Here is a 23,517-nt window from a genome sequence, read left to right as displayed (position 1 = left end):
TTTGAGAGAGAGAAAGAGAAAGCACGGGAGGGACAGAGAGAGAGAGAGAGGGAGACACAGAATCCAAAGACAGCCTCCAGGCTCTGAGCTAGCTGTCAGCACAGAGCCCGACGCGGGGCTCGAACCCACGCACCGTGAGGTCGTGACCTGAGCCGAAGTCGGACGCTTAACCGGCTGAGTCACCCAGGCACCCCAAAAATAATAAGTAATATTGATCGAGTGCTAACTGTGTGCCAGGCCTTTATTAACTCACATGGTCCTCACGGTGAGGTTGGCTCTGTTATTATCCCCATTTTTGAGATGCAGGGACTGGAGGACAGAGCAGTTAGGTAACTCATGCAAGATCACAACACACAGGAGGTGACAGGCACTTTTATGTGGACGACTAGAAGATGACATTTAAAATAAATGGAGGGGGAAGAAATTAACAAAAGGGAAAATAGCCGCTGGAAAGATGAGGGAAGCCAGGTGAGGTCACAATTCCAGATGTACCACGGGAGGGTCAGTGGACATCCCTGGGGAGCTCTGAGCATCCCAGCAGCCAAGGCAAAGAGTGTAATGCGCTCCATCACACTCCCGTAGTGCTTGCCAAAGAGAATGTAGCCCACGTACTCAGGTAAGGGGCCTCACCCCTGCGCTGGGTGGAGGTTTCGTAGGCTCTTTGTTGTCCAATCCGTAAGGTTAGTGATAGCCTCTCCCCTCAACACTTGTCAGTAGTGGAAAACATTAGTCTCTCGGGCCTTACTGAGGGGAGGAGGCACTTTAGACGTTCTACGGAAGCAAGAGATGGCGTTTCAGGGAGGTTCCTTGTACAGTCAGGAGCTGTTTGACTCTGTGGTGCACCTTCTGAGACAAGGTAGCCGGGAACAAGCCTGGACAAGAAGGGGTGAGTTGACTTGCCCGGACTTAACTCACGAGCAGTCCGTCAGATGCTGGGGGGTGCCTGCAATAATCCCGATTCGGTTTTGCAGCAGCTAACCAGGGAGTGGCCTGGGTTTTCTGGCAGAAACAGGCGTCCTCAGTTTTCTGTTCTTGGGGGCAAGGATGAAACCCTGTTGGCTGCAGACCGGTGCCCTCTGTAGCCCCTTCCTACGCAAAGTGTGGTACGAGAACCGACAATACGGGTGGGCATCGCCTGGGATCCCGCTAGAACTGCAGACTCAGCCCTACCCCAGATCTGCTGAGTCAGAATCTGCATTTCCAAAAAGATCTCAGGGCGGTTTGTTTGCACGGTGGGGTTTCAGAAGCAAGGAGCTAGGGTGGTGGTTTCAGACATTAGTATTCACTGGAATCGCTTGGAAGCTTGTAAAACACCTGGCTGGGCTCCACCCCCAGCGTGTCTGCATCTGTACGTCTGGGTCATGCTGCAGAATTTGCATTTCCAGCAAGTTCTCAGGGGATACCGAGGCTGCTGATCAGGGACCTCCCTTTGAGAACCTTCGATCTAGACTCTAAAAGGACTGGCACTCAAACTTGGCTGCACATTGGAAGCACCCGGGGAATTTTTTAAATGCTGATGCCAGAGTCGCAACCCCAGAGATTCAGATGTAATTGATCTGGCATATGGCCTAGGATCGGCACTTTAAGGCACTTTATAGACTGGTTTTTTTTTTGGTTTTTTTTTTTTAATGTTTATTTATTTATGAGAGAGAGAGCAGAAGCAGGGGAGAGGCAGAGAGACAGAGGGAGACACAGAATCTGAAGGAGGCTCCGGGCTCCGAGATATCCGCACAGAGCCCGACGCGGGGCTCGAACTGACAAACTGTGAGATCATGACCTGAGCCGAAGTCAGACGCTCAATGGACTGAGCCACCCAGGTGCGCCAGCACTTTAAAGCACTTGAGATAATTCTCTGTGCGGTAGAGTTTGAGAGCCCCTGCCCCCCGCAGACCTGCCATGCATCTAACCTACCGGGAGGGAGCGGAGAAGAACTCTTCGCGTTGGAAACAGAGGTCTCTGCACACCTTGTCCCCAGGGGGTGGTGAAGGCACAGGCTGTGTCCCGTGAGGTCAGTCACCAGGAATGTGCAGGACGGCTTTCTTGCTGGCTGTACCAGGGAGTAAGGTGATTGACACCGGAATGGCTGGGACGCAAGCCAGCCTGCCTCTCGCGTATAACCTTGATCTGAGAAGCTCAGGCTTGACAGTCAGGAAGACTCACAGTGTGTCAGATGCTCTGGGTGCACGTACACACACGCACACTCAGGCTGGCCTTCTTCAGAGCTGGCTGATTCGGCCCCATAATAATGACACGGGGCGGGGAGGCTCCCTCCGTCTGTTTGAGGCATTAGCTGTGATTTTCCTCATGGTCACAAAATGGCTGCCAACAGTCGTCAGGGCAGTGTGCTTCCTTGTGCACAACCAGTGGGGAGAGTAAGAGCCTCTTCCCTTTTGCTCTAGGAAACCAGTGAGAATTGGGTGACTTCAGAGATTTCACACACAGGCCTTTCCTCGTGATTCACTGGCCTGAATTCATTCCTGAACCGCTTGTCGGTAAGGGGTGAGGTTACCCTCACACCATTGGTTCTCCACTGGGGGTGAGTCTGCCGACGTTTGGCTGAGTCTGGAGACATTTTTGATTGTTGTACCTGGGGTACCCAGGCGCCCCTCCCTCCCGCCATTTGAGGCAGAGCAGAACAGTGGATCAAAACAACGGTGCTTTCGGGCACCTGGATGGCTCAGTCGGTTAAGCGTCTGACTCCGGCTCAGGTCATGATCTCACTGTGAGTTCGAGCCCCGCGTCGGGCTCTGTGCCGACAGCCTGGAGCCTGCTTCGGATTCTGCGTCTCCCTCTGTCTCTGCCCCTCCCCCGCTCGCAGTCTCGTTCGCTCAAAAATAAACAAACAAAACAACAGTGCTTTTGCTGGGTGCCCTTTGGCAAGTTGATTAACCTCTCTGAACTTCCTTTTGACCTCCTACACGGGGTTGCTGGGAGTATTCGTGAGAAGTACCACGCGTGCAGTTCGTGCTAAGCGAGTGGTGTTGCAGAAATATGACAGAGAGCAGCAGGCTCGCATGTGGCCAAGACATCCTGCAGAGGACCCCCTAGGAGGGGCAAGAGAGGCATGACAAAGAAAAGTTCAAGGCCAGCCCTGCACCCACCCACACAACTTTAGGGCTCAGGTCTGGTGACCCAGGTGAGAAGCCACAGGGAGCCTGAGGGCCTCTCCGTGCAGGAAGGGAGGCAGCTGAGAATCCTCTGGAAGCAAGGACTAGGAAATCGTGTAGGAAGGTCCTCTGCCTCCGTGTAGAAGGGCCCGGCTCTTCCCACGAGGCGGCATCCGGGCCTCACGCGCGCCTCTCTTGCAGACCCCATGATGGAGCTGACGGGCACGGACCCCTCGGAGCTCGACAGCCAGCAGGAGACGGAAGACTTCGAGAACGCCTATACGTACGCTGGCGTGCACAGCAGCACCGAGGCCAGCGTCCTCACCGAGCAGGCCATGAAGGAGATGGCCTACTACAACGTGCTATAGCACAAGCCGGGCGCCCACAGGGCGAGGAGGGCTTGGGACGCGGGGGGAGACCCACGTGCCGCGGGCGCACCTCCCGCGGCTGAGAAAGCTACTGCCCCGCTGTCCCGAGCCCTCCCCTCCCACGGAGTCGTTTGCACCACTTCGGGACCCGTAGACCAAATGGAGACTGTACTACTGGCCTCAGCTGTGAACCAGGCCCAGGCCCCAGGCATCTGGGGAAGGAAGGAGAGCACAGGAGGCCCAGCTCTGGGTCTCCTTGGCCTGCTGCTGTGGGAGGGTGGGAGGAATGCTGATCGGGGCCGTTGGGGGATAGGCCACAGGGGCACGGGTCCTTGGGCCTCTCCAGGGGCCCAGCCGAGCTGGGGCAGCCAGTGGGGAGGGGTTTGATGCGCTTCCTGTCCGCTCCTCCTGGGGTCCCGGCACTGGAGGAAGAGAGAACGTGAGTCTTGCCTTGTTTCTCCTCTGGACCAACTCCTGCCTCTAGGGATGTGTGAGCTCCTGTGCTGGTCAGCACTGCCCCCCCTGATCCCTCACCAGCCCCTGGGCCGCCAAAAGCCCAGGCCCCAGAGCCCCCCTTCCCCACCTTGTCCATAAACAGCCAGGCAGGGCCCTCTGCCTTCTACCTCCTGGTGCCTCCCGCGCTCTCCTCCAGCCAGGCATGCATGCCGCCCCGGTCCTGGCCTTAGGAAAGCAGGGTGTAGCCCAGCCCCCGGCGAATGCCCGCTCCAGCCAACCCCCAGAAGGCCCCCCTCCAGCCATTTAAAAGTGGGTGTCCCTAAAGTGGATTTCAACAAATGTCATCCGGTTCTGTGCTGAACTGGTCCCCGCACCAGGGTCCCCCGATGTGAACAAAGCTGGGATGTGCCTTTCGCTGGGCACACACTGAGACAGATGGGGGCCCCCTCGAGTGAGGGGCAGGGCACAGCGAAGGGATCACGGGGACTGAGAGGGGCTGTCCCCAGAGGAGGCCAAGGACCACCTGGGGGGTGGCTGGAGTATTTTATTATTAACAAGTATCCATTTTGAGGATGGGGACAGCCAAGACTCAACAGGTTCCCAGAAAGAACAACATAGTTAAAAAGAAAATGAAGACCATAGAGATAAAAAAATTTTTGAGCAAAAGGGGTATTTTGAAGGTAATTTATTATTTTTTTTCCTTTCCAACTCTGTCACCTATTCTTTCTGCTGGAGATCATTTTCTTTTTCCAAATGGAAGCTCCCTTGTGTGCCGTGAGCGCTTCACGCCTCCCCGAGCTCCGGTGGCCCGCCAGGCAGGACTCCGGCGCGGAGGGGGGTTGGCAGGGAGCCTCGGGCCCTGGCGAGAGGCAGGACGCAGAGCTGGGCAGGCCCTCCGCCCCTGCCCGGCCTCTCCAGCCAGTGACTCGCTCTGCACCACCCACCTCAGCGGCCAAGGCTGCTCGATTCTGCTCAGCCGACAGCTCCCTCCCTTGCTTGCCTACTCTCATCGCCTCTGTCCCCACGCCAGCTCCTGCCCCGGGAACCGAAGACAGGCCCAGGGCATGAAATAGTACATTCAGGAATGCTAGGGCACCCGGACTCCTGCCCACTCGCCTCCTGAGGCCTCAGTGGAGAGGGGGCAGGCAGGGCTGTCCCCAAAGGCACGAAGGAGGTGAAGCCACCAACTTCGGCCCGGAAACCAGGAAAGGAGGGGGAACAGCCGGGGGGGGGGGGGGGGGGACCAGTTTGAAATGCAGCTGACTACCCCCAAAGCTGTACCCTTAGTGAAGGACCAAGCCAGGCTTCAGGGTGGCTGTGATCAGGACTGAGGGGAGGACAAGGTGGCCTCGGGATCAGGCAGCCAGGTGCCCCTTCCTTCTCTGCTTAAGCTCATGCTAAGAGGCAACAAACGAGAGGACTGGGGGCTCAAAGGAGCCTTTTCCCCTCCAGAACCCCGAGGCCCCCCCCCAGCCCCCCAGGTGCCCGCCATGATGACCCTCAGGTGGCAGTGACCCCGTCACTGTAGAAGACATTTTCTCCTGCTGAGCAGAAGCATCACCCCCTGCAAACTACCTCTTCCCACAATGTCTTTCTCCCCTGGTACCAAAAAGAACCCTGTACCTCCTCCTTCTCCTCCTCCTCCTCCTCCTCTTTCCTGCCAGCACAGTGGCCTTGGTCTTGGAAACCCAAGGGAGACGGTCTGGCCCCCAGGGCAGGGCTCTCCTTTCCTCCCCCAGCCCTGCCATCAGCTCGGCCCTCTGCGAGGTTCAATACTTGAACGCCCCCTGCCCTGTGCCTTGGACCCAGGCAAAGCTAAGAGAAAGAAACAGCACAACTTAAACAATTTGAGCTGGGGGGTGGTCTCGGCAAGGCTCCTGTCCTCACCCCTCCCCAACCTCTCAAGAGAGGCGTGCGGCCTCTTGGGTGACTTGGAAACTCCTGGACGAATTCCATTCTAACTTATTTTGACGTGTATACAAACCAACTGTTTAGAAATTCCACTTGTGCAAAGCCCTACTGTGTTTTTATGTTCCCGTTTAAGAGAGAAGTTTACTTAGCAATAATTATAAATAAATGAATATTCTTTAGCGAGGTGACTGTGAGTGCTTCTTCCGGTGGTTCTTGGGGACTTGGTCCTCACCCCTCCCCCAGAAGGAACTCCCAACAAAGCTGCCCTGCCCCACACAGCAGGGCATCCATCGCTTGCTCTCCGAGGAGGGGAAGAAACGCAGACCATCCTTCAGACCATCCTTGGCATTGGAATGGCCACCTGCAGGGCCAGGCGCCTACGGGGAGCCGCTCCAAGCCCAAGAGAGGAGGGCTGCGGCCAAGGCCCCAGAATTCCCACCACTTGCAGAGAAAAGCCGCTTCTCCTCTTGACCCACCGACAGGGTACCAGGACAGAAGCCAGCTCACGACGCCAGACTGCGCCTCCGAGGCTGCCAGCCCTTCCTACTGACGGGCAAGAAGGGGCCGGAAACCTTGAGCTTTGCCCCAGGAGTTGGGCCCTCAAGCAGAGCCCAGCTTTTCTTCCCACAGCCCTGGGAGTTCAGTATGATTACTGCAGACGTGCGGTCCTTCAAATACACGGAGGCCACCAGGGTGAGGGGCGGTTGGAACCCATCTCCGAGCTACCGAGGGTCCCAGCTGTCCAGTTTCAAGAGCCATGAGAGTCTCCCCCGCCCCCAACCCTGGAAACTGGGGAAATGGACTTTGGGTCGCCAAGTATCTGTTAGATCAGGTGAAAATGGCACAACTCTTCCCCGCCCCGGGCATCGAGACACCAAAAGTAGAATATATTCCCTGCACAAAAAGATAGCCCTTCAAGTTGGATCTGTTTTGCTTTACTGCAACTTTCCATCTTACTTTTCTGGTTTTGCCAAAGAATGGCGAGGAGGAACCCAAGTTAGGGACCCCGATGGGCCTAGACTACACGGGACCTCCATTCACAGTCCCAGCCCCCAGCCCCAGGCAGCCGTGCAGAGGGCCGTGAAGCCACCGCTGCGTGGAACCCATTCTGAGGACCAAGCAAAGGGTAAAGAAAGAGGTCTCAAGATTTTTAGGAGGTTAAAACTAACCAAGCAAAAAAATCAATCGATCAATCAATGGCAACGTAACCAGAATCTACCAGGAAGTGGTAACGATCCCCAAGTGGAGATCAGCATATAGGAACCGGATCGCGTTTGGTAATTTCAGGCCTGCACACCACAGGCCCAGCGGCTGGCCGGGCGGCTCCCGTAGAATTCAGGACACTCACCCTGCTGCCCGGTCCCCTCGCCTCACGGTGGCCCCTGTGAATGGAGGCCTGGGACGTGGGCGGAATCCACCGGCCCTTTGAGGGCCTCTTTCTCTGGGGCCCCGGGCCGGGCCGCCTCCTCCCTCGGGCACAAACACAGCAGGCGGTTTTGTGAAGAGCTTTTTAGTAGCTAAATACGGCACCATGTGTTCCAAGGGCAATATAAATTACAGTATGCAAAACTCACTGACTGGCTGAGGTAAAACACGCTGTTCCTGCCTCACATCACCATGAGGGGAAACACACAGATATTCTTAAAAACATCTCGCTTATAAAAAACGTCCCCTACAAAGGCCTCCTGAGAGGGGCCGGGAGGCTCAGCCGCAGCCCGCTGCCCCCCCCACCCCGGCCCGCCCGCTGCGGGCCGCGCCCCGCCCCCACTACTGGCCCAGGGCCTTGTCCAGGTTGTTCTTGATGGTGTCCAGGAAGTCCGAGGTGTTCAGGAAGTGCTCGTTCAGCTTCACGCTGCCGAGAGAACACCGTTCACGTGAGGCGCGGCTCCAGCCTGGGTCCGGGCAGAGCCTGAACTTGGGCACCCGAGGAGCTGCCCTCCCGTGCCCGTGGGGCGTGGCACGCCCAGGCCGCGCGGCAAAGGTTGCCTAGAGCCCGTCGCCAAAGGGCCACACAACTTCAGACACTTGTACAGACGGGGACGGCAAGGCTCTGAGCCCCTAGCCTCGGGGATGGGGGCAAACTCACAGGGTCTCAGGGCTGTGGACCTGGCCCACCCCAGGCCCCCGGCAGCTAAGCTGACCTGAGGATGAGGAGCGGGGAGGTGCCTCTAAGAGGGTCCTCTGGCTTCTTCCCACCCAGGGAAGAAGGTCCCAGAAGGCCAGCCCCTCCCTCTGCCACCAGCCACGCACTTGCTGAGGCCATGGATGCAGCCCGCCAGGTCCTTGGTCATGGCTCCGCTCTCCACCGTCTGGACACACACCTTCTCCAGGGTCTGTGCAAACCTGCAGGGGACGGGCCAGAGTGAGGCCCCGGCGATACAGAGCCCGCCCAGAAGCTGCCCTGGGCCAGCTCAGGCCCCTCCCTCTCCGCTCACCTGATGAGGTCCTGGTTCCCATCCAGCTTCCCCCGGTGCTCCAGGCCACGCGTCCAGGCAAAGATGCTGGCGATGGGGTTGGTGCTGGTAGGCCGGCCCTGGGGGCGGGGGTCGTAGGGGGATCGGGAGCCGAACCGGCCGACAAGGGGGCCACCCGGACGCGACCGCCCACCCGTAGGCTGACGGGTCAGCCCCATCCCCCCAGCCCTCAGGGCCAGTGGGTTCTGAGCCCCCGGGACAGATGGGCACGCGACCACGGTCCCTACACTCACCTTCTGGTGCTCCCTATAATGGCGGGTGACCGTCCCGTGAGCGGCCTCAGCCTCGATGGTCTTCCCATCTGGGCAGACCAGCACAGACGTCATCAGGCCGAGGGAGCCAAAGCCTGAAGAGTGGAAAGACCCTCCGTTCGGTGCCGGCACCCACCCTCCTCAGACCACCGGGGTTGAGTCCCCCTGCCCTTCTGCTGGGAGGAGACCCCCTCAGCTCGTGACCCCCAACGGCACCCAGGAGGACAGCCACCGTTTCGGGCTTGCCCACCCTTGTCGTGGGTCTCTAGAGCCCAGCACAGGGCAGGGGGGCGTTCAAAGGTGGCTATCATCAGCCTATTAACATACATCTGGGTTCCCAGAGCCTGGGGCCCCCAGAGCCCACGACCCCAGGACTTCTGCCCACCCAGCCTGGCTCACAACCGCACGGTTCGTTCACGCAGAAAGCAGAAAGCCTGCCACCAGCTACATCACAACGATCCCTCTGTGTGCCTCTCTTGCAGGCTACTTTAAAGCTTTGTGTGTGACTTATCTCCAAATTCTCCCAAATCCAGACGTCAACCTTTTCTATTGTCAAGGTCTCCTAGGCTTCAAAAGCACCCCATGGCACCAAAATAAGAACTGTGTAGGTCCCAAGAAAGAAAAAGCGAAAAACTTCTCCAGGAAAATTCATTGTCTGAGAAGTTCTGCTGCTGAGACTCGGGAAGGGGTCCCTTCTCCACGTTTCCTGGACCTTCACACTCACCCATTCCTTGTTTACTTAAGGGCAACTTTCATGCCTCTCTCTTGTCTGCTATGGCTTCTCGTCCTTCCATCCGAGATAGGAATTGTTCTAGTAAGAGGACCACTGCCACACTTATTGAAATAAAGGCCAAGGTTTTATGAAACGTCAGGAATTCTCATGCATTCTCCTTGCAACCCCGGGGTGGGCGTCACCTTCCTTCTCGGGAGCTAGACCTCAAACCATCTCACGTACCCTTGTTTCTCTTCCATTCTCTGCTCTACACGTTGTCTACTCCCTACTCTTGTGGGGGCGCTGCTCTTGTGCCCAACACAACTGGGCTATTTCTTCTTTTCTTTTTTTAAGATTTTACTTTAGAATTCTATTCTATTCTATTTTTCGAGAGAGAGAGAGTGCACGCAAGTAGGGAGAGGGGCAGAGAGAGAGAGGATCTCCAGCAGGCTCCAGGCCCAGCGTGGAGCCAGACGCAGGGCTCAATCCCACGACTGTGAGATCATAACCTGAGATGAAATCAAGAGTCAGGCACTTAACCAACTGAGCCACCCAGGCGCCCTGAGATTCTATTTCTTAAGTGATCTCTACACCCAGCTTGAGGCAGGAAACCACAATCCCTGAGATCAAGAGTTGCCTGCTCTTCTGACTGAGCCAGCCGGGCACAATCGGGCTATTTCTTATGGCTACTTCTCTAACGGTCTCGTCCATGCTTTATGTTGCAATCTGAATTATCTCTTAGAGGACGCTCTAGGGCTTGGGGCTCTGCCGTCTTCCCCAGTATTCTCCTACAGCCAACAGGTTGACTGTGCAAAACGAATTCTCTGTAATTCGAAACGTACCCGGTTGTGCTCAAAACCATTTTTCTACTGGAGCCAACCCTGGCCCAAACCTGGAGGCACAGTCGCTTGGCTTCGTGGACAGGAACAACCTCAGAGCTGACGCACCTGGCCCCTTAGAACTTGAATTCCTAGGTTCTCCTTTTTCTGTAACAGCAGCCTTAGTAATACACAAGTCCGAACCTAATTGGTGACCCTTCCTCCCTCAGATGCCGGAGAGCTCCTGCCCCCTGCTGTCCACGGGGAACCCTGCAATGAGGCGGCCGGCCCCAGTCCCGCTGCCACACTGGACACATTTTCTACGAAGGGGGTCTGAAAATCCCCCCAGCCAGAGAAGACCGACAATCCACCCCTTGGGGAACAGGTGCTCCCAGCATACCCTGGGCCAGGATGTCCGACTGCACATCTCCGTCGTAGTTCTTGCAGGCCCACACGAAGCCGCCTGAAGACTTGAGGACCTGAGCCACCATGTCATCGATGAGCCGGTGCTCGTACCAGATCTTATTCTTGTCGAAGTCGGTCTTATAGTGCCTGGGAGCAAAAGGGCCGGTTGTGGGGAGAGGGCGGGAGGCTGCCAGGTTGAGGATCTCTCCTCGAGCCGAGCCGAAAGCCCTGGGACGGCGGCCTCCCCGTAGGACAGGGGCCCGGGGGGACAGGAGAGAAGGGCTGTGGGATCCCTGGGAAGGGATAAAGGGAGAGGCTGTTACTTGTCAAAGATTTCCTGGAAGATGTCCTTGAAGCGCCCGTCGTAGGCTTTCAGGATGGTGTTCTTGGTGCTCATGTACAGCGGCCACTTCTTCTGGATGGCGTACTGGAAGCAGCTGTGCGCAAAACCCGAGATGGACTGCGGGGGGAGAGAGGTCCCTGGCGTGGGGCCCGGCCGGCCCGCGGGCTATCAGCCCTCCCTGGGCTCCCCAGGTCTTAGGCCGTGCGGCTGGGGTAAAGCTAACTCCCGCAGCCCACCTGCCCGTCTCTAGAGTTGACGGCGCGTCCCAGCCTATCCTCTCTGAGCCCTCCGTGACTGGCTCAGAGAGGGTCATGTGAGCCAGGCCTGGAACTTTCACTGGAACCAGGAGCAAAAGAGGCTCTTTTCTGACAGGGTAACCAAGTCGGCAGGGGTAAGCCGGGAGCTGCCGGTGGTCACTGGTCACAGCCTGAGAATGAGGCCAACCGCAGAAGGAACGAAAAGCCAAGAGACGGGGAAGGGGAAAAGACTGCTTATCCAGCTTGCTTAAGCCAAGAGCCCAGACAACTAACACGCCCCCAGAGGTGTGTCAGGGAGTGGGTGCGGGGGCATCTGGCTAAGCGGGGGTCTGTCTTCCAGCCTCACTCCACACCAGGTCCACAGCAGGTCCCCCCGAAACATAGCCAAGATGCACTGGTCCCCCCGAAACACAGCCAAGATGCATTGGCTCACGGGCCTCGGACCTTCCTCAAGCCACTGACGCGGGAGTAGTGAGCATCACCAACCCGAAGCGGCCCCAGAGGGAGGAGGGAACGCAGGAGCCACCCGCCAGGGCCTCACCTCATCCGTGTTGTACATGCCCATCCCCACGCCGCCGGCAGGGAAATTGAACACTTCCCACTCCTTAGCGCCACTGCCATCCTTCGGGGAGAAGACGATCTTGAACGTGCCGGCCCGGTCGACCACAAAGTCTGTGGCCTTGTACTGCAGAGACAAGAGCACGGCTCGGGCCAGGGGTTCCGAGCGAGGGGCCCAGGCCAGGAAGAGCCAAGTCCCGCCTCCTGCCGTGGCCAACCTGGTCGCCATGGGCGTGCCTGCCAATGGTGATGGGCTTGGTCCAGCCGGGGACGAGGCGTGGGATGTTTTTGCAGATGATGGGTTCCCGGAAGACGGTCCCCCCAAGGATGTTTCGGATGGTTCCATTGGGACTCTTCCACATCTTCTTCAGCTTGAATTCTAGGAGGACAGAGGTGAAGGGACCCCACTGCAGCCCCCGCCTTCCAACCAAAATCTGAACCCTAAGCAAGAACGCAGCCAGATGGAGCCCTAAAAATCACCCTGGGGAAGGTCTAAAAGATAAGTATGTGGGCTCTGGGATCATACTTCTTTCTTTTTTTTTTTTTTTTTAATGTTTATTTCTTTTTGAGAGAGAGACAGACAGAGTGAGAGCAGGGGAGGGGCAGAGAGAGAGGGAGACACAGAATCCGAAGCAGGCTCCAGGCTCCAGGCCGTTAGCACAGAGCCCGACGCGGGGCTCGAACCCATAACTGTGAGATCATGACCCGAGCCAAAGTCGGACACTCAACCGACTGAGCCACCCAGGCGCCCCTCTGGGATCAGATTTCTTGGGTTCAAGGTCCAAACTCACCTGTAACTGTGAGTTTTATGCCAGTGAGTTAACCTGAGCTATAAAATGAAATTACTGATAAAAATACCTAGCATCTTGGGTTGCTGTCAGGATTAAATAAACCTCTATGTAAAGTGCCTAGAACAGTGCCTGGCACATCGGGGCTCCTTCAGCTAGTGTATTTTTCCCGCGTCATGCGTGGACGTAGCTCGGTCTGATGAACTCTGGCAGTATGGCGTCTCGCTGGACAGAGGCCAGAAGACCAGAGGGCAGGCCTCAGTACTGCCACAAACCGTGGAGTCCAGCCCACGTTACCGGGACTGTTGGCTCTCTACTTCCTTCTCCATAAAACAGGGGTACAGAAATCCCAGGGTTCAGGAGAAATGAAAAGAAACCCCACAAAGAAGAGCTTAGCACTTAAATGATCCCAATGCCCTAGGGTCAGGTACAAACCCGAAAGACGGAAGAAGGTCTGGAGTGTTTGGAAAGGTGCTTCGAATGCTTCCTTCCAGCTCCCTCGTGCCGTGGGACGCAGGCAGAGAGAAAGAGCTCTGCACACCCCTGAGCGACCCTTTCTCGAATTTTCCAAACGTGGCCCCTTTATCCACGTACTGGTGCCATTGTTTCGGGAAACCCTCAAAAGTGCTCCCCAGAAGCAGGGACCAGCAGCCGGTCCAAGCCTGGTGAGCGCACCTCTCTGAGACCCCTCCGCGGCCGCAGGGGGCAGGGGACAGACCCGCAAGGCCAAGACAGCGGCAAGACACTAGCGACACTAGGGCTAGAGCCCGCTGCAGCTCTGAAAGATACAAGCTGACACGCGGCACTCCGCTGGCCAGAGGTGGCCCCGAGGTGTCTCTGTAAACCTGCCTGCAGGACAGTCCAGGAGGCGAGAGGGGCGCCCGAGGAGGCTGCCCTTCCTCTGACGGCTTCAGCAACGTGTCTGTGGCCCACGACACCTACTGGTGCTGGCCAGAGCCGCGCGGCACAGCAGCAACGCCACGGGCCTGGATTCCGCTCTGCCGCACCCCACGTGGGTGCCAGCCCCTCACCGGCCCTCCCAGCCTCCTCTGCAGGAAACCCCACGGCCCCAACGCCTCCCGCGAAGTCGCAGGGAGACGGGGTTCGTGTCGCGGTCCCCACGCCCCCAGCCCCCCCGCCTCCGCACCCTCACACCTTCCACACGGGCCTCATCGGGGGTGATGGTGGCGCACTTCACAGCCACACTGTACTTCTGGGTGGCCAGTGCGGAGTCTACGGTGACCTGGTCGTTGGTCTGGTCACGGTTTGGGAGCCCCAGGTCGAAATACTTGAGCTGGACATCCACGTGCGGCAGGATGAGCTAGAAACAGATGACCAGGGCAAGGCATCAGCCCAGATGACTGTGACTCAGGGGCACGAGGGGGCCTGCGCGGGGGGCTGAACGCCCACTTTGGGAGGGAACTACCTTCTCCTTGATGAACTGCCAGATGATCCGGGTCATCTCATCGCCGTCCATCTCCACCACCGGCTTCGCCACCTTGATCCTCTTGTCGGCATCTAGAACCGGGCAACACGGTGCATCATACCTCTGGGGCAGGGGGGGTGTTCTGGGCGAGCTCCTCTCCTCCCCCGCGGGATCTGCCCTTCACCCAGGAGAGCAGTGTCAGCCAGGGCTCGGTTACCCACACTCACTCCCCCTCGGCAGGACCAGCTCCCGGGCCGGGCCGCCTGGGGGGGGGGGGGGGACCCGGACCCCCCACTGAGGAGGGCCAGCTAGGACTGAAAGATGGTGGCCTGAATCTGAAGGCAGAGGAGCCCAAGAGCCAGAGGTCCAGAGCCAAGCAGGGCCTCCTGTCCGGGAGCAAGTAGGGGAGGGAATGCCTACAGGCTGTCGCCACCCAGTTCCGAGGGCAGGCGCTGTGGCCCAACCCCAGCGATTCTGTGAGTTTCCTCGTAACCTTGTTACAAGAGTCCGACTAAATCTAAGCGGGGACGGAAACTGCACTCGCACCTCCTCTGTGCCTGACGTGGTCCCCTACCCCCTTTGCGTGATTCCTTTTCATCCTCAAACCACTCCCAAAGGGAATATGGCTATCGCCACTTTAGGTGCGCCTGGGTGGCTCTGTCGGTTCAGCGTCTGACTTCGGCTCAGATCACGATCTCGCGGCTCGTGGGTTGGAGCCCCGTGTCGGGCTCTGCACCGACAGTTCAGAGCCTGGAGCCTGCTTCGGATTCTGTGTCTCCCTCTCCCTCTCTGCCCCTCCCCTGCTTGTGCTCTGGTCTCTGTCTCTCAAAAATAAATAAACACTAAAAAAATTTTTTTAATGTGGTGCAACTGAGGCTCAGAGAGTTTGCCAGCTTCCTGCCAAAGGTGACACAGCTTGAGGACAACAGAGCTACCAGGATTCACACTTTCTCAGCGGCAAGCAGAGGCTTAGGGCACCCAGAATGCAACTCCGAACCCTGGATCCAAGCTGGCAGGCTGGCCAGTCCTGCCGGAGAAGCATCAAAGGTCCAAAGCGACAGTGGAGGAGGACAGGAGCCGGGCGGGGGAGGCTCTTCAAGGAAAGTCTGACTCATGAGGAAAACCAACAGTCTGGGAAGTGAATTCCAAAGAAAACTCAAGAAAATGACCCATCCAATTAAATCAGTGCAGGCTACCTTGAGCGAGACTTGTCGAACCTTAGCCTGTAGCACGGAGGTACCCACGGCCTGGGAAGAAACAGCCCCTGCAGAGTAGGGAGGGCAACAAGACAGGTGCAAAACCTACAGCCGGGCCTCGACCATCAGAAGGCTCGCTCACCGCTGACACCCGGGCCGGAGTGAGACAGCTGAGAACTGACTGGGCTCTGTCCCCAGCAGAGCCCCCTCCGCCCTCGCTTAGGGCCCATTTACTCTTAGGTTACGCACAATCCTTACAGATGTCGTGGATCTTCCGCCTCACCAGACACGAGACGGCCAATCAGAAGAAAGGATTAGGATGTTCACTTAAAAACACCAACGGTCAGAAGCAGTGACATCTGCTAGGTGGACAGCAAGGAACGGACGTCTACGAAAAGCAGGCCCTGACACTGAAAAAGCATGACCACCTAAGCACGTTTAAAACAGAAGTGACTGGGGCGCCTGGGTGGCTCAGTCGGTTAAGCGTCTGACTTCAGCTCAGGTCGCGATTTCTCAGTTCATGGGTTCGAGCTCCGCATCGGGCTCTGTGCTGACAGCTCGGAGCCTGGAGCCGGCTTGCGATTCTGTCTCCCTCTCTCTCTAACCTCCCCCCCCACCCCCGCGCTCACGCACACGCGCGCACATGTTCTTTCCCCCTCTCTCTCTCTCTCAAAAGTAAATAAACATTAAAAAATTTTAAAACAGAAGTGACCAAAACCCAACAGATCCCCACATATCACTGCCCTACAACACACACCACAGCCATGACTCGTGCTGACCTCCCCAACCCACTAAGAAAAAGGTGAATTATGTGCAGCGAAGGCAAACACAGACTCCAAACATTCCATTCCCTGGAGGACAAGGTGAGCTCAGCCGGCACCTCTCCGCCCCGCTTTCCAGGAGGCACAGGGGCCTTTGGACCCAAGCCGCAGAATTCCTTCACCTTTCCGGGCTGGAAGCTTGAGTGGAAAGGGCTTTAGGACTCGCAGAAAGTCTACTGGGCCACTGAAGAGCTAGCTTCATTTTGTTTTAATTTTTTTTTTTTTTTTATGTTTATCTTTGAGAGAGACAGAGCATGAGCAGGGGAGGGGCAGAGAGAGGGAGACAGAGAATCCGAAGCAGGTTCCACACCAAGGAGATTCGGTGCCAAGCCCGATGCAGGGCTCAAACTCAAGAAACCGTGAGACCATGACCTGAGTTGAAATCAAGAGTAGGACGCTTAACCAACTGAGCTAGCCGGGTGCCCCAAGCTAGCTTAGTTTTTAAGAGCATCTCCTATGAGTTAACGTCATGAGAGCTAATCAAGGTTGTTTTAATGTACTGAAGCTACCATAATCATAATCCCTAAGGAGAATTCATTTGTGGCCAGTCTTAAAGGTTTCTGCCTCGCTGGGCTCCACTCAAGTTTTGGGCTTCAGACCCAGCAGCCTGTGGGCTGTGGGCTCCACACCTGCTCCATCTGGGAGTTCAATGTCACGATCATAGCAGGCAGCCCTCCCTGTGGTGCCTGCAGGTGTCAAACCCTCAGAGACCACAGGGCCCACTTATTTACAACCAGGTGCTAAGCACCTCTTCCTGAAACACCAAAAAATATAATAGTTCCTGGCCTAAAGGAGTGAGTATGAAAGGGAAAACCTACAGATAACGGAGAGAGAGCAAGCAGCCCAGTTATCAAAGTCAGGAGCACAGCCTCCTTGAAAGGGCCCTTCCCAGAACCGGGGGCGTGGGGGACACGGAAGCCAAAGCAGCAGAGACTCCTGATTGGCTCACGCAGCGATTTTAAAAAAGCATATTCAGGGGCGCGTGGGTGGCTCAGTCGGTCGAGCGTCTGACTTCAGCTCAGGTCATGATCTCACAGTCCGTGGGTTCGAGCCCCACGTCGGGCTCTGTGCTGACAGCTCAGAGCCTGGAGCCTGCTTCCGATTCTGTGTCTCCCTCTCTCTCTGCCCCTCCCCCGCTCATGCTCTGTCTTCTCTCTGTCTCAAAAATAAATAAAAACATTAAAAACAATAAAAAATTTAAAAAAAAAAGCATATTCATTGGTGACCAAGGTTTTAAAATCGGGCGATTTCAACAACACAACAACAACAAAAACCAATTAATAAAGGGGCAAAGGACTGGAATCGACATCTCTCCAAAAAAAACGATATATAAAAGACCAATAAGCGTATGAAAAGTTGTCCCACAGCACTCATCGTTAGGGAAATGCAAATCAAAATCACCATGAGATACCACCTCACACCCACAAGGACGGCTGCCAACAAAACCAAAACCAAACCAAAAACCCCAAAACCGAAAACAACAAGTGTTGGTGAGCATGTGGAGAAGCTGGAACCCTTGTGCCCGGCTGGTGAGAATGGACAGTGCGGCAGCTGCTACGGAAGACGGTGTGGTGCTTCCTCAAAAAATCAAAGATGGAACCGCCATATTGGTCGGCGGTCCCACTTCTGGATATCTATCCAAAATAAGTAAAAGCAGGGTCTCAAAGAAATATCCGTACACCCTCGTCCACAGCAGAATTACTCACAATAGGCAAGAGGTGGAAACAACTCCAGTGTCCCTCAAGGAACGAAGGGAAAAACAGAATGTGGTATGAGCCTTCGAGAGAACAGGACTCTGGAAACGGATCCAGGAGGGCTAAGAAAAACGTCCCTCCGAAAGGTTAAACGATGTTCACAGTTTCGAGCTTCTCCCAGACTGGGCTCCCCGCCACTTAAATGTGGATGTACTTGCTCAGAAATTGAAAACGGAAGTGCCGCCATTGTGAGCAACAGCGATGGGTCTGGACCTACCTCAATAGCGTTTGCTGCTCATTCTTTCGTCTCAAATTCCACAAAACCAGTTGCCCTTGGGATGGCCAGCAGACCTATACTGTGGCATACTCATATAAACAACACGGCCACATTTCCCACACACTTTCAATCCAGCGACGATGAACATTTCTGAACTCTTAAAATAAATTAGAAGCAGTGACAAATAGGCAAGGAATTCATAACCACATCGCCTAAGCTTTGCGCAATTCCCGTACCTTACCCAGAAAGTCAATACATTTTAAGTGGAGTATTTTTTACGGGGGTATGTACATAGAATGGAATATTCAGCCTTAAAAATTAGCAAGATGCAGACACAAGCCACAGCAACAGCAGGGATAAACCTTGAGGACAGTATGTGAAGAGTAAGCCAGTCACAAAAAGAAAAATACGTCTGATTCTCCTTACATGCGGTACCTAAAAGCAGTCAAATTCACAGAAACAGAAAGTAGAATGATGGTTGCCAGCGGCTGGGGGAGGAGGGAATGGGGAGCTGTTGTTTAACGGGTACCTACAGAGTTTCGGTTTTGCAAGATGCTGAAGCTCTGGGGGTTGGTTGTCCAACAGTGAGAAAGTATTTAACACTACTGAATGGCACGCTTACAAATGGCTAGGACAGGAAATTTGTGTTATGCAGTATTTTTACCACAATAAAAATAAGAAATAACGGTTTTTAAGTTTTTAAAAATCTAAATCAGTCAAGGGGCGCACCTGGGTGGCTGAGTCAGCCAAGCGACCCGCTTCGGCTCAGGTCGTGATCTCGCGGTCCGTGAGTTCGAGCCCCGCGTCGGGCTCTGTGCTGACAGCTCAGAGCCTGGAGCCTCCTTCACATTCTGTGTCTCCCTCTCTCTCTGACCCTCCCTACTCACCCTGTCTCTGTCTCTCTCAAAACTAAACATTAAAAAAATAATTTAAAGATTAAAAAAGCTTTAAAAAAATGTAAATCAGGCCACAATGCCCTTCTCAAAACCTTGCAAAACTTCTCTTTTCAGTCAGAGTAAAGGCCAAAGTCCTCAAAAATGTGTGGTCCCCACAACGCTTGACCTCATCTGTCACTGACCCCCTTCCCCTGACCTCTGCCTGGCTCGGGACTCTTCCCTCTCTGCTTCTCCCACAAGCAAAGGTGTACTCCTCCATCAGACGCTCCTCCAACAGGCTCTCCTCCATCAGGCACCCCTCCATCAGACACTCCTCCATCAGACACTCCTCCATCAGACACTCCTCCATCAGGCACTCCTCCATCAGACACTCCTCTCCTCCATCAGGCACTCCTCCATCAGACACTCCTCCATCAGACACTCCTCCATCAGACACTCCTCCATCAGGCACTCCTCCATCAGACACTCCTCCATCAGGCGCTCCTCTCCTCCATCAGACGCTCCTCCATCAGGCACTCCTCCATCAGACGCTCCTCCATCAGGCACTCCTCCATCAGACACTCCTCCATCAGACACTCCTCCATCAGGCACTCCTCCATCAGACACTCCTCCATCAGACGCTCCTCTCCTCCATCAGACGCTCCTCCATCAGGCACTCCTCCATCAGACGCTCCTCCATCAGACACTCCTCCATCACACACTCCTCCATCAGACACTCCTCTCCTCCATCAGACACTCCTCCATCAGACACTCCTCCATCAGGCACTCCTCCATCAGACACTCCTCCATCAGACACTCCTCCATCAGACACTCCTCCATCAGGCACTCCTCCATCAGACACTCCTCCATCAGACGCTCCTCTCCTCCATCAGACGCTCCTCCATCAGGCACTCCTCCATCAGACGCTCCTCCATCAGACACTCCTCCATCACACACTCCTCCATCAGACACTCCTCTCCTCCATCAGACACTCCTCCATCAGACACTCCTCCATCAGGCACTCCTCCATCAGACACTCCTCCATCAGACACTCCTCCATCAGACACTCCTCCATCAGGCACTCCTCCATCAGACACTCCTCCATCAGACGCTCCTCTCCTCCATCAGACGCTCCTCCATCAGGCACTCCTCCATCAGACGCTCCTCCATCAGACACTCCTCCATCACACACTCCTCCATCAGACACTCCTCTCCTCCATCAGACACTCCTCCATCAGACACTCCTCCATCAGGCACTCCTCCATCAGACACTCCTCCATCAGACACTCCTCCATCAGACACTCCTCCATCACACACTCCTCCATCAGACACTCCTCCATCAGGCACTCCTCCATCAGACACTCCTCCATCAGACACTCCTCCATCAGGCACTCCTCCATCAGACACTCCTCCATCAGACACTCCTCCATCAGGCACTCCTCCATCAGACACTCCTCCATCAGACACTCCTCTCCTCCATCAGACACTCCTCCATCAGACACTCCTCCATCAGGCACTCCTCCATCAGACACTCCTCCATCAGGCACTCCTCCATCAGGCACTCCTCCATCAGACACTCCTCCATCAGACACTCCTCTCCTCCATCAGACACTCCTCCATCAGACACTCCTCCATCAGGCACTCCTCCATCAGACACTCCTCCATCACGCACTCCTCCATCACACATTCCTCTCCTCCATCAGACACTCCTTCATCACGGCCTTGGCACCTGTTGGCCATAACCAAATGGCCTGTTTCCTTTGTTCCTTCGGTGCCTCTTCAAGGAGGTCTTTTCTGTGCTTCCTGACCCCCCCCCCCCCAAGTCCAAACCTCCACGCACACCTTCCTGGCCTCTTGGTTCTCCATACGCCGTGCTAGCCAACTTCTACCTTTTTACTAACGGTCCCCACATTAGCATTTAAGCTCCACCCGGGCAGAAATCTTTGCCTCTTACTCCTGGCTCTGTCCCCAGCACCTTCACGTGCCTGGCACACAGCAGAAGCACGATAGTTGTTGAAGTCACGGATGAATGTCAAGTTACGGTCTATTTGGTCGATAGTAAGGGCTGCCCTGCCCCCACCTCCTGTTGGGATGAAATGTGCTCCTGGGATGCACTGCCACATAGAGGCCACTGAGTTCTTACCATCAGATTGCACCAGACCAGCACAGATGTATGTATGGGACAGGGGTCTCTGCCAGGCAATGGGCAACTTGCCCTGAGAAGCTCACAATTTATACTGGTTGTTTTTTTTTTTAATGTTTATTTTTGAGAGTGAGCGAGGGGCGGGGGACGGGGAGCTGAGAGAGAGGGAGACACAGAATCCGAAGCAGGCTCCAGGCTCCGAGTTGTCAGTGCAGAGCCTGATACGGGGCTCGATCCCACGAACCGTGAGATCATGACCTGAGCCACGATCAAGAGTCAGATGTGTAACTGACTGAGCCACACAGGCGCCCCTCCACTGGCATTTTAAATGTGTACACAAGTGTCAACTCCAGGGCAGGTCCCAGAGCCCGGCTTCCAATAACCAGAAGGCAGTTTCCAGCACCTCATGCCCTGAATGGAACCAGTGCCAGAGGCTCCCAGCTCAACTGGAGCATCTGGGGGCAGGTCCCAGGCTTTCCAGAGACTTCTCCAAACGTTCCAGGCCTAAACATGACCACCCAAAACACCTCTGATGGGGCAGCCCTGGTCTTATCCGATGCAGTTGAAACAAGCCTCGGGGAGGAACACATAGTAACTCCCCAGGCGGGCCTCCAGAACTTTCAACAATCATTAAATAATAATCTGCCCTTGAATCTGAGAGTGCAGGCAAGTCACCAAGATCTGTAAAGCGAAGAGGCAGCGTGAGAAAAGTAAGAAGTTGCCAGGCAAGGAGTGAAGCTAAGGAAGGCCAGATAAGTCGTTCTCACAGTGAGGGCTTGGGCACAGCCCACCCTCCCCTCCACGACATCTGGCTCATCAGAACATCAGAACCGCCACCAGCCGTCGCTGGAGGCCTAGGAAATGCAAACTAGAGCCGTGGCGTTACCAAGCAGCAAAGACACCAGAGGGTTTTAGCCAAAAGAAACGTATCCGTTCCTTGTCATCAAGGGGAATGCCAAATATTCTGTCTCCGGTGGTGTTGCTGGGTGACAAGCTCGAAGAGGCCACAGCTGTAAGTCTCATGTCCAACTCAAACACTAAGCCTTCTCCCCATTAATAACCCAACCAGCTTGGGAACTTCTGGAAGGACCTACAGCTAAAAGAACTTTCTTTTTTTTTTTTTTTTAACCATCAATGCAGGGGGCAAGAAGGGAGAAAATATCTTTACTCTCACGCTGTTTTGCTAGAGGTGGTTTGGGGCCTGGGGGCACTTGGAACCCTGGAGTTGCAGGGCTAACCACTTACAAGACAAATCCCAGAAGTACAAAAGCAGAAATGTCCCTTTCTCCTTGGCAGGAGAGGTGGGGGCTGGGGCCCAAGCTCTGCCCCCACCTTCGCCTCCCCAATTCTGGTCAGCTGCTCCCACACTAGTTAAAGATTACCTACCGGAACAGTAAGGCCAGGCTGCCTGGGCCCCACTCCCTCTTCCTCACTGTCCTGGCTCACTCCAAGGGGTTCCAGGCCAGGTCAGGAAAGGGGTTTCCGTGGCAACAGGCAAGAGACAGGGCCAAGGGACCTACATTCTCCCTGCCTTTTGTAGCTGGCAATGGAGAGCCACGGTCCAGGCCACATGCCACAGAGGGCAGCCTGCGAGGGTAATGGGGGTTCAGGTTAATCCTGCTTATTATGACCCGACCACTGTCTTCTTTCCTAAGCAGGGTGCTAAGGGCACCACAGAAGCAGGGAGTAACTAGTGGGGAAAGTGACATTTTGGAGCAGCTGCCCAGTCACCCCGTCTGGCAGTCGGGTGAGTGGGGCCGGCGGAGCAGCTTAGGAGCCGGCTGGCGAGAAAACGCAGGTCAGGCCAAGGAGAGGCTCCAGGATGGAGACTTAAGTGCGACGGGAGGGGTGGGGGGTGTCCAAACAAAAGGGAAAATCAAAAGCACGCTCCTCCAGCTGTCGCGTAAAAGGCTCCAAAAATAGCTGACGCGGGCCTGACAGCGAGGAGGGATTACAGCGCGCCCGGCTGAAAAGGAAAGGGAAGTGGAGGCCGTCTCCCCGCCTTTGTCTGAGCAAGGACCGCGCCGAGACCCTCCCTCTCACGGGGAGACCGGGCCTGGCGCTCCGGCCCCCTACTCGCTGGCCTGGCCCCTCCCGGGGCGCAGGGCGCGCAGGACACCCTCCGGGCCCGGGACACCCCCAGCACCCGCCACGGGAATAGCTGGGGGGGCGCGGAGCAGCCCGGAACCCCCGCCCGCGCAGGGCCGCAGGACCAGCAGCTCCCGGGCCACCAGCTGCCACCGTCCTTCAAGTCCCCGCCCCCCCCCCCGGCTCTTTGTGTGCCAACCCCGCCGTCCCCGGCCCGCGATCGCCCCGAGTCGCGCTCCCCGGTCCCCGCCCGGGAGGCCGCCACGTCGCGGTGCCGGGCGCGCGCCCCGCCCGGACCCTCCTCGTGGCACTCACAGTGGCGCCGCGGCTGCTCCTGCAAGTTGGGGCCTGTCGGGGCTGCCGGCGCCCAGGCCGGCCCGGAGCCGGAGGCCCTGCAGAGCGAGCGTACGACCCGCAGGTAGCCAGCCATCCCGCCGAGCAGGCGAGCGAACCGACCGCGGCGGGCGAGATCCGAGCGCCGGTGCTGCTCCCGGCTGCCTGGCGGCGGGCTGCCAAGGCCCTCCAGGCGCCCGGGCGCGGGCAGGGGCG

The 23,517-nt window shown here is 56.3% G+C and overlaps 2 protein-coding genes across 5 annotated transcripts in view; one reads left to right on the top strand and one right to left on the bottom strand.

The window, feature by feature from the left end:
- The window catches only part of ZNF710 (zinc finger protein 710), a 68,848-nt gene extending 63,687 nt beyond the window's left edge, over positions 1 to 5,161 (top strand). For all 4 annotated transcript variants that reach the window (XM_042940985.1, XM_042940984.1, XM_042940983.1 and 1 more), the window contains one exon: positions 3,309 to 5,161. In XM_042940985.1, the coding sequence (XP_042796919.1) occupies positions 3,309 to 3,475 (167 nt within the window). In that variant the 3' untranslated portion in view covers positions 3,476 to 5,161. The remainder of the gene's footprint in view (positions 1 to 3,308) is intronic.
- A 2,175-nt stretch (positions 5,162 to 7,336) lies between these two features.
- IDH2 (isocitrate dehydrogenase (NADP(+)) 2) lies at positions 7,337 to 23,493 on the bottom strand. The gene is made up of 11 exons (XM_042940986.1): positions 23,284 to 23,493; positions 13,875 to 13,966; positions 13,604 to 13,769; positions 11,879 to 12,039; positions 11,644 to 11,787; positions 10,826 to 10,962; positions 10,498 to 10,649; positions 8,550 to 8,662; positions 8,278 to 8,375; positions 8,093 to 8,185; positions 7,337 to 7,694 (listed from the first exon to the last, which is right to left on the bottom strand). Exons 1-11 carry the CDS (start codon positions 23,396 to 23,398, stop codon positions 7,610 to 7,612), a joined length of 1,356 nt encoding a protein of 451 aa, XP_042796920.1. The 5' UTR covers positions 23,399 to 23,493; the 3' UTR covers positions 7,337 to 7,609.
- Positions 23,494 to 23,517: the final 24 nt, after the last annotated feature.

This window comes from Panthera leo, chromosome B3 (genome assembly GCF_018350215.1).
Source record: "Panthera leo isolate Ple1 chromosome B3, P.leo_Ple1_pat1.1, whole genome shotgun sequence".
Lineage (NCBI taxonomy): Eukaryota > Metazoa > Chordata > Mammalia > Carnivora > Felidae > Panthera > Panthera leo.
This window is presented reverse-complemented; position numbering and strand designations above follow the sequence as displayed.

Excerpts from the sequence above, each read along its gene's own strand:
- IDH2 (XM_042940986.1), bottom strand. The coding sequence starts at position 23,398 with ATGGCTGGCTACCTGCGGGTCGTACGCTCGCTCTGCAGGGCCTCCGGC. Across the intron at positions 8,186-8,277 it reads GGGAACCAGGACCTCATCAG|GTTTGCACAGACCCTGGAGA; the intron begins GTGAGCGGAGAG and ends CGTCCCCTGCAG. Across the intron at positions 7,695-8,092 it reads TGCATCCATGGCCTCAGCAA|CGTGAAGCTGAACGAGCACT; the intron begins GTGCGTGGCTGG and ends TTCTCTCGGCAG.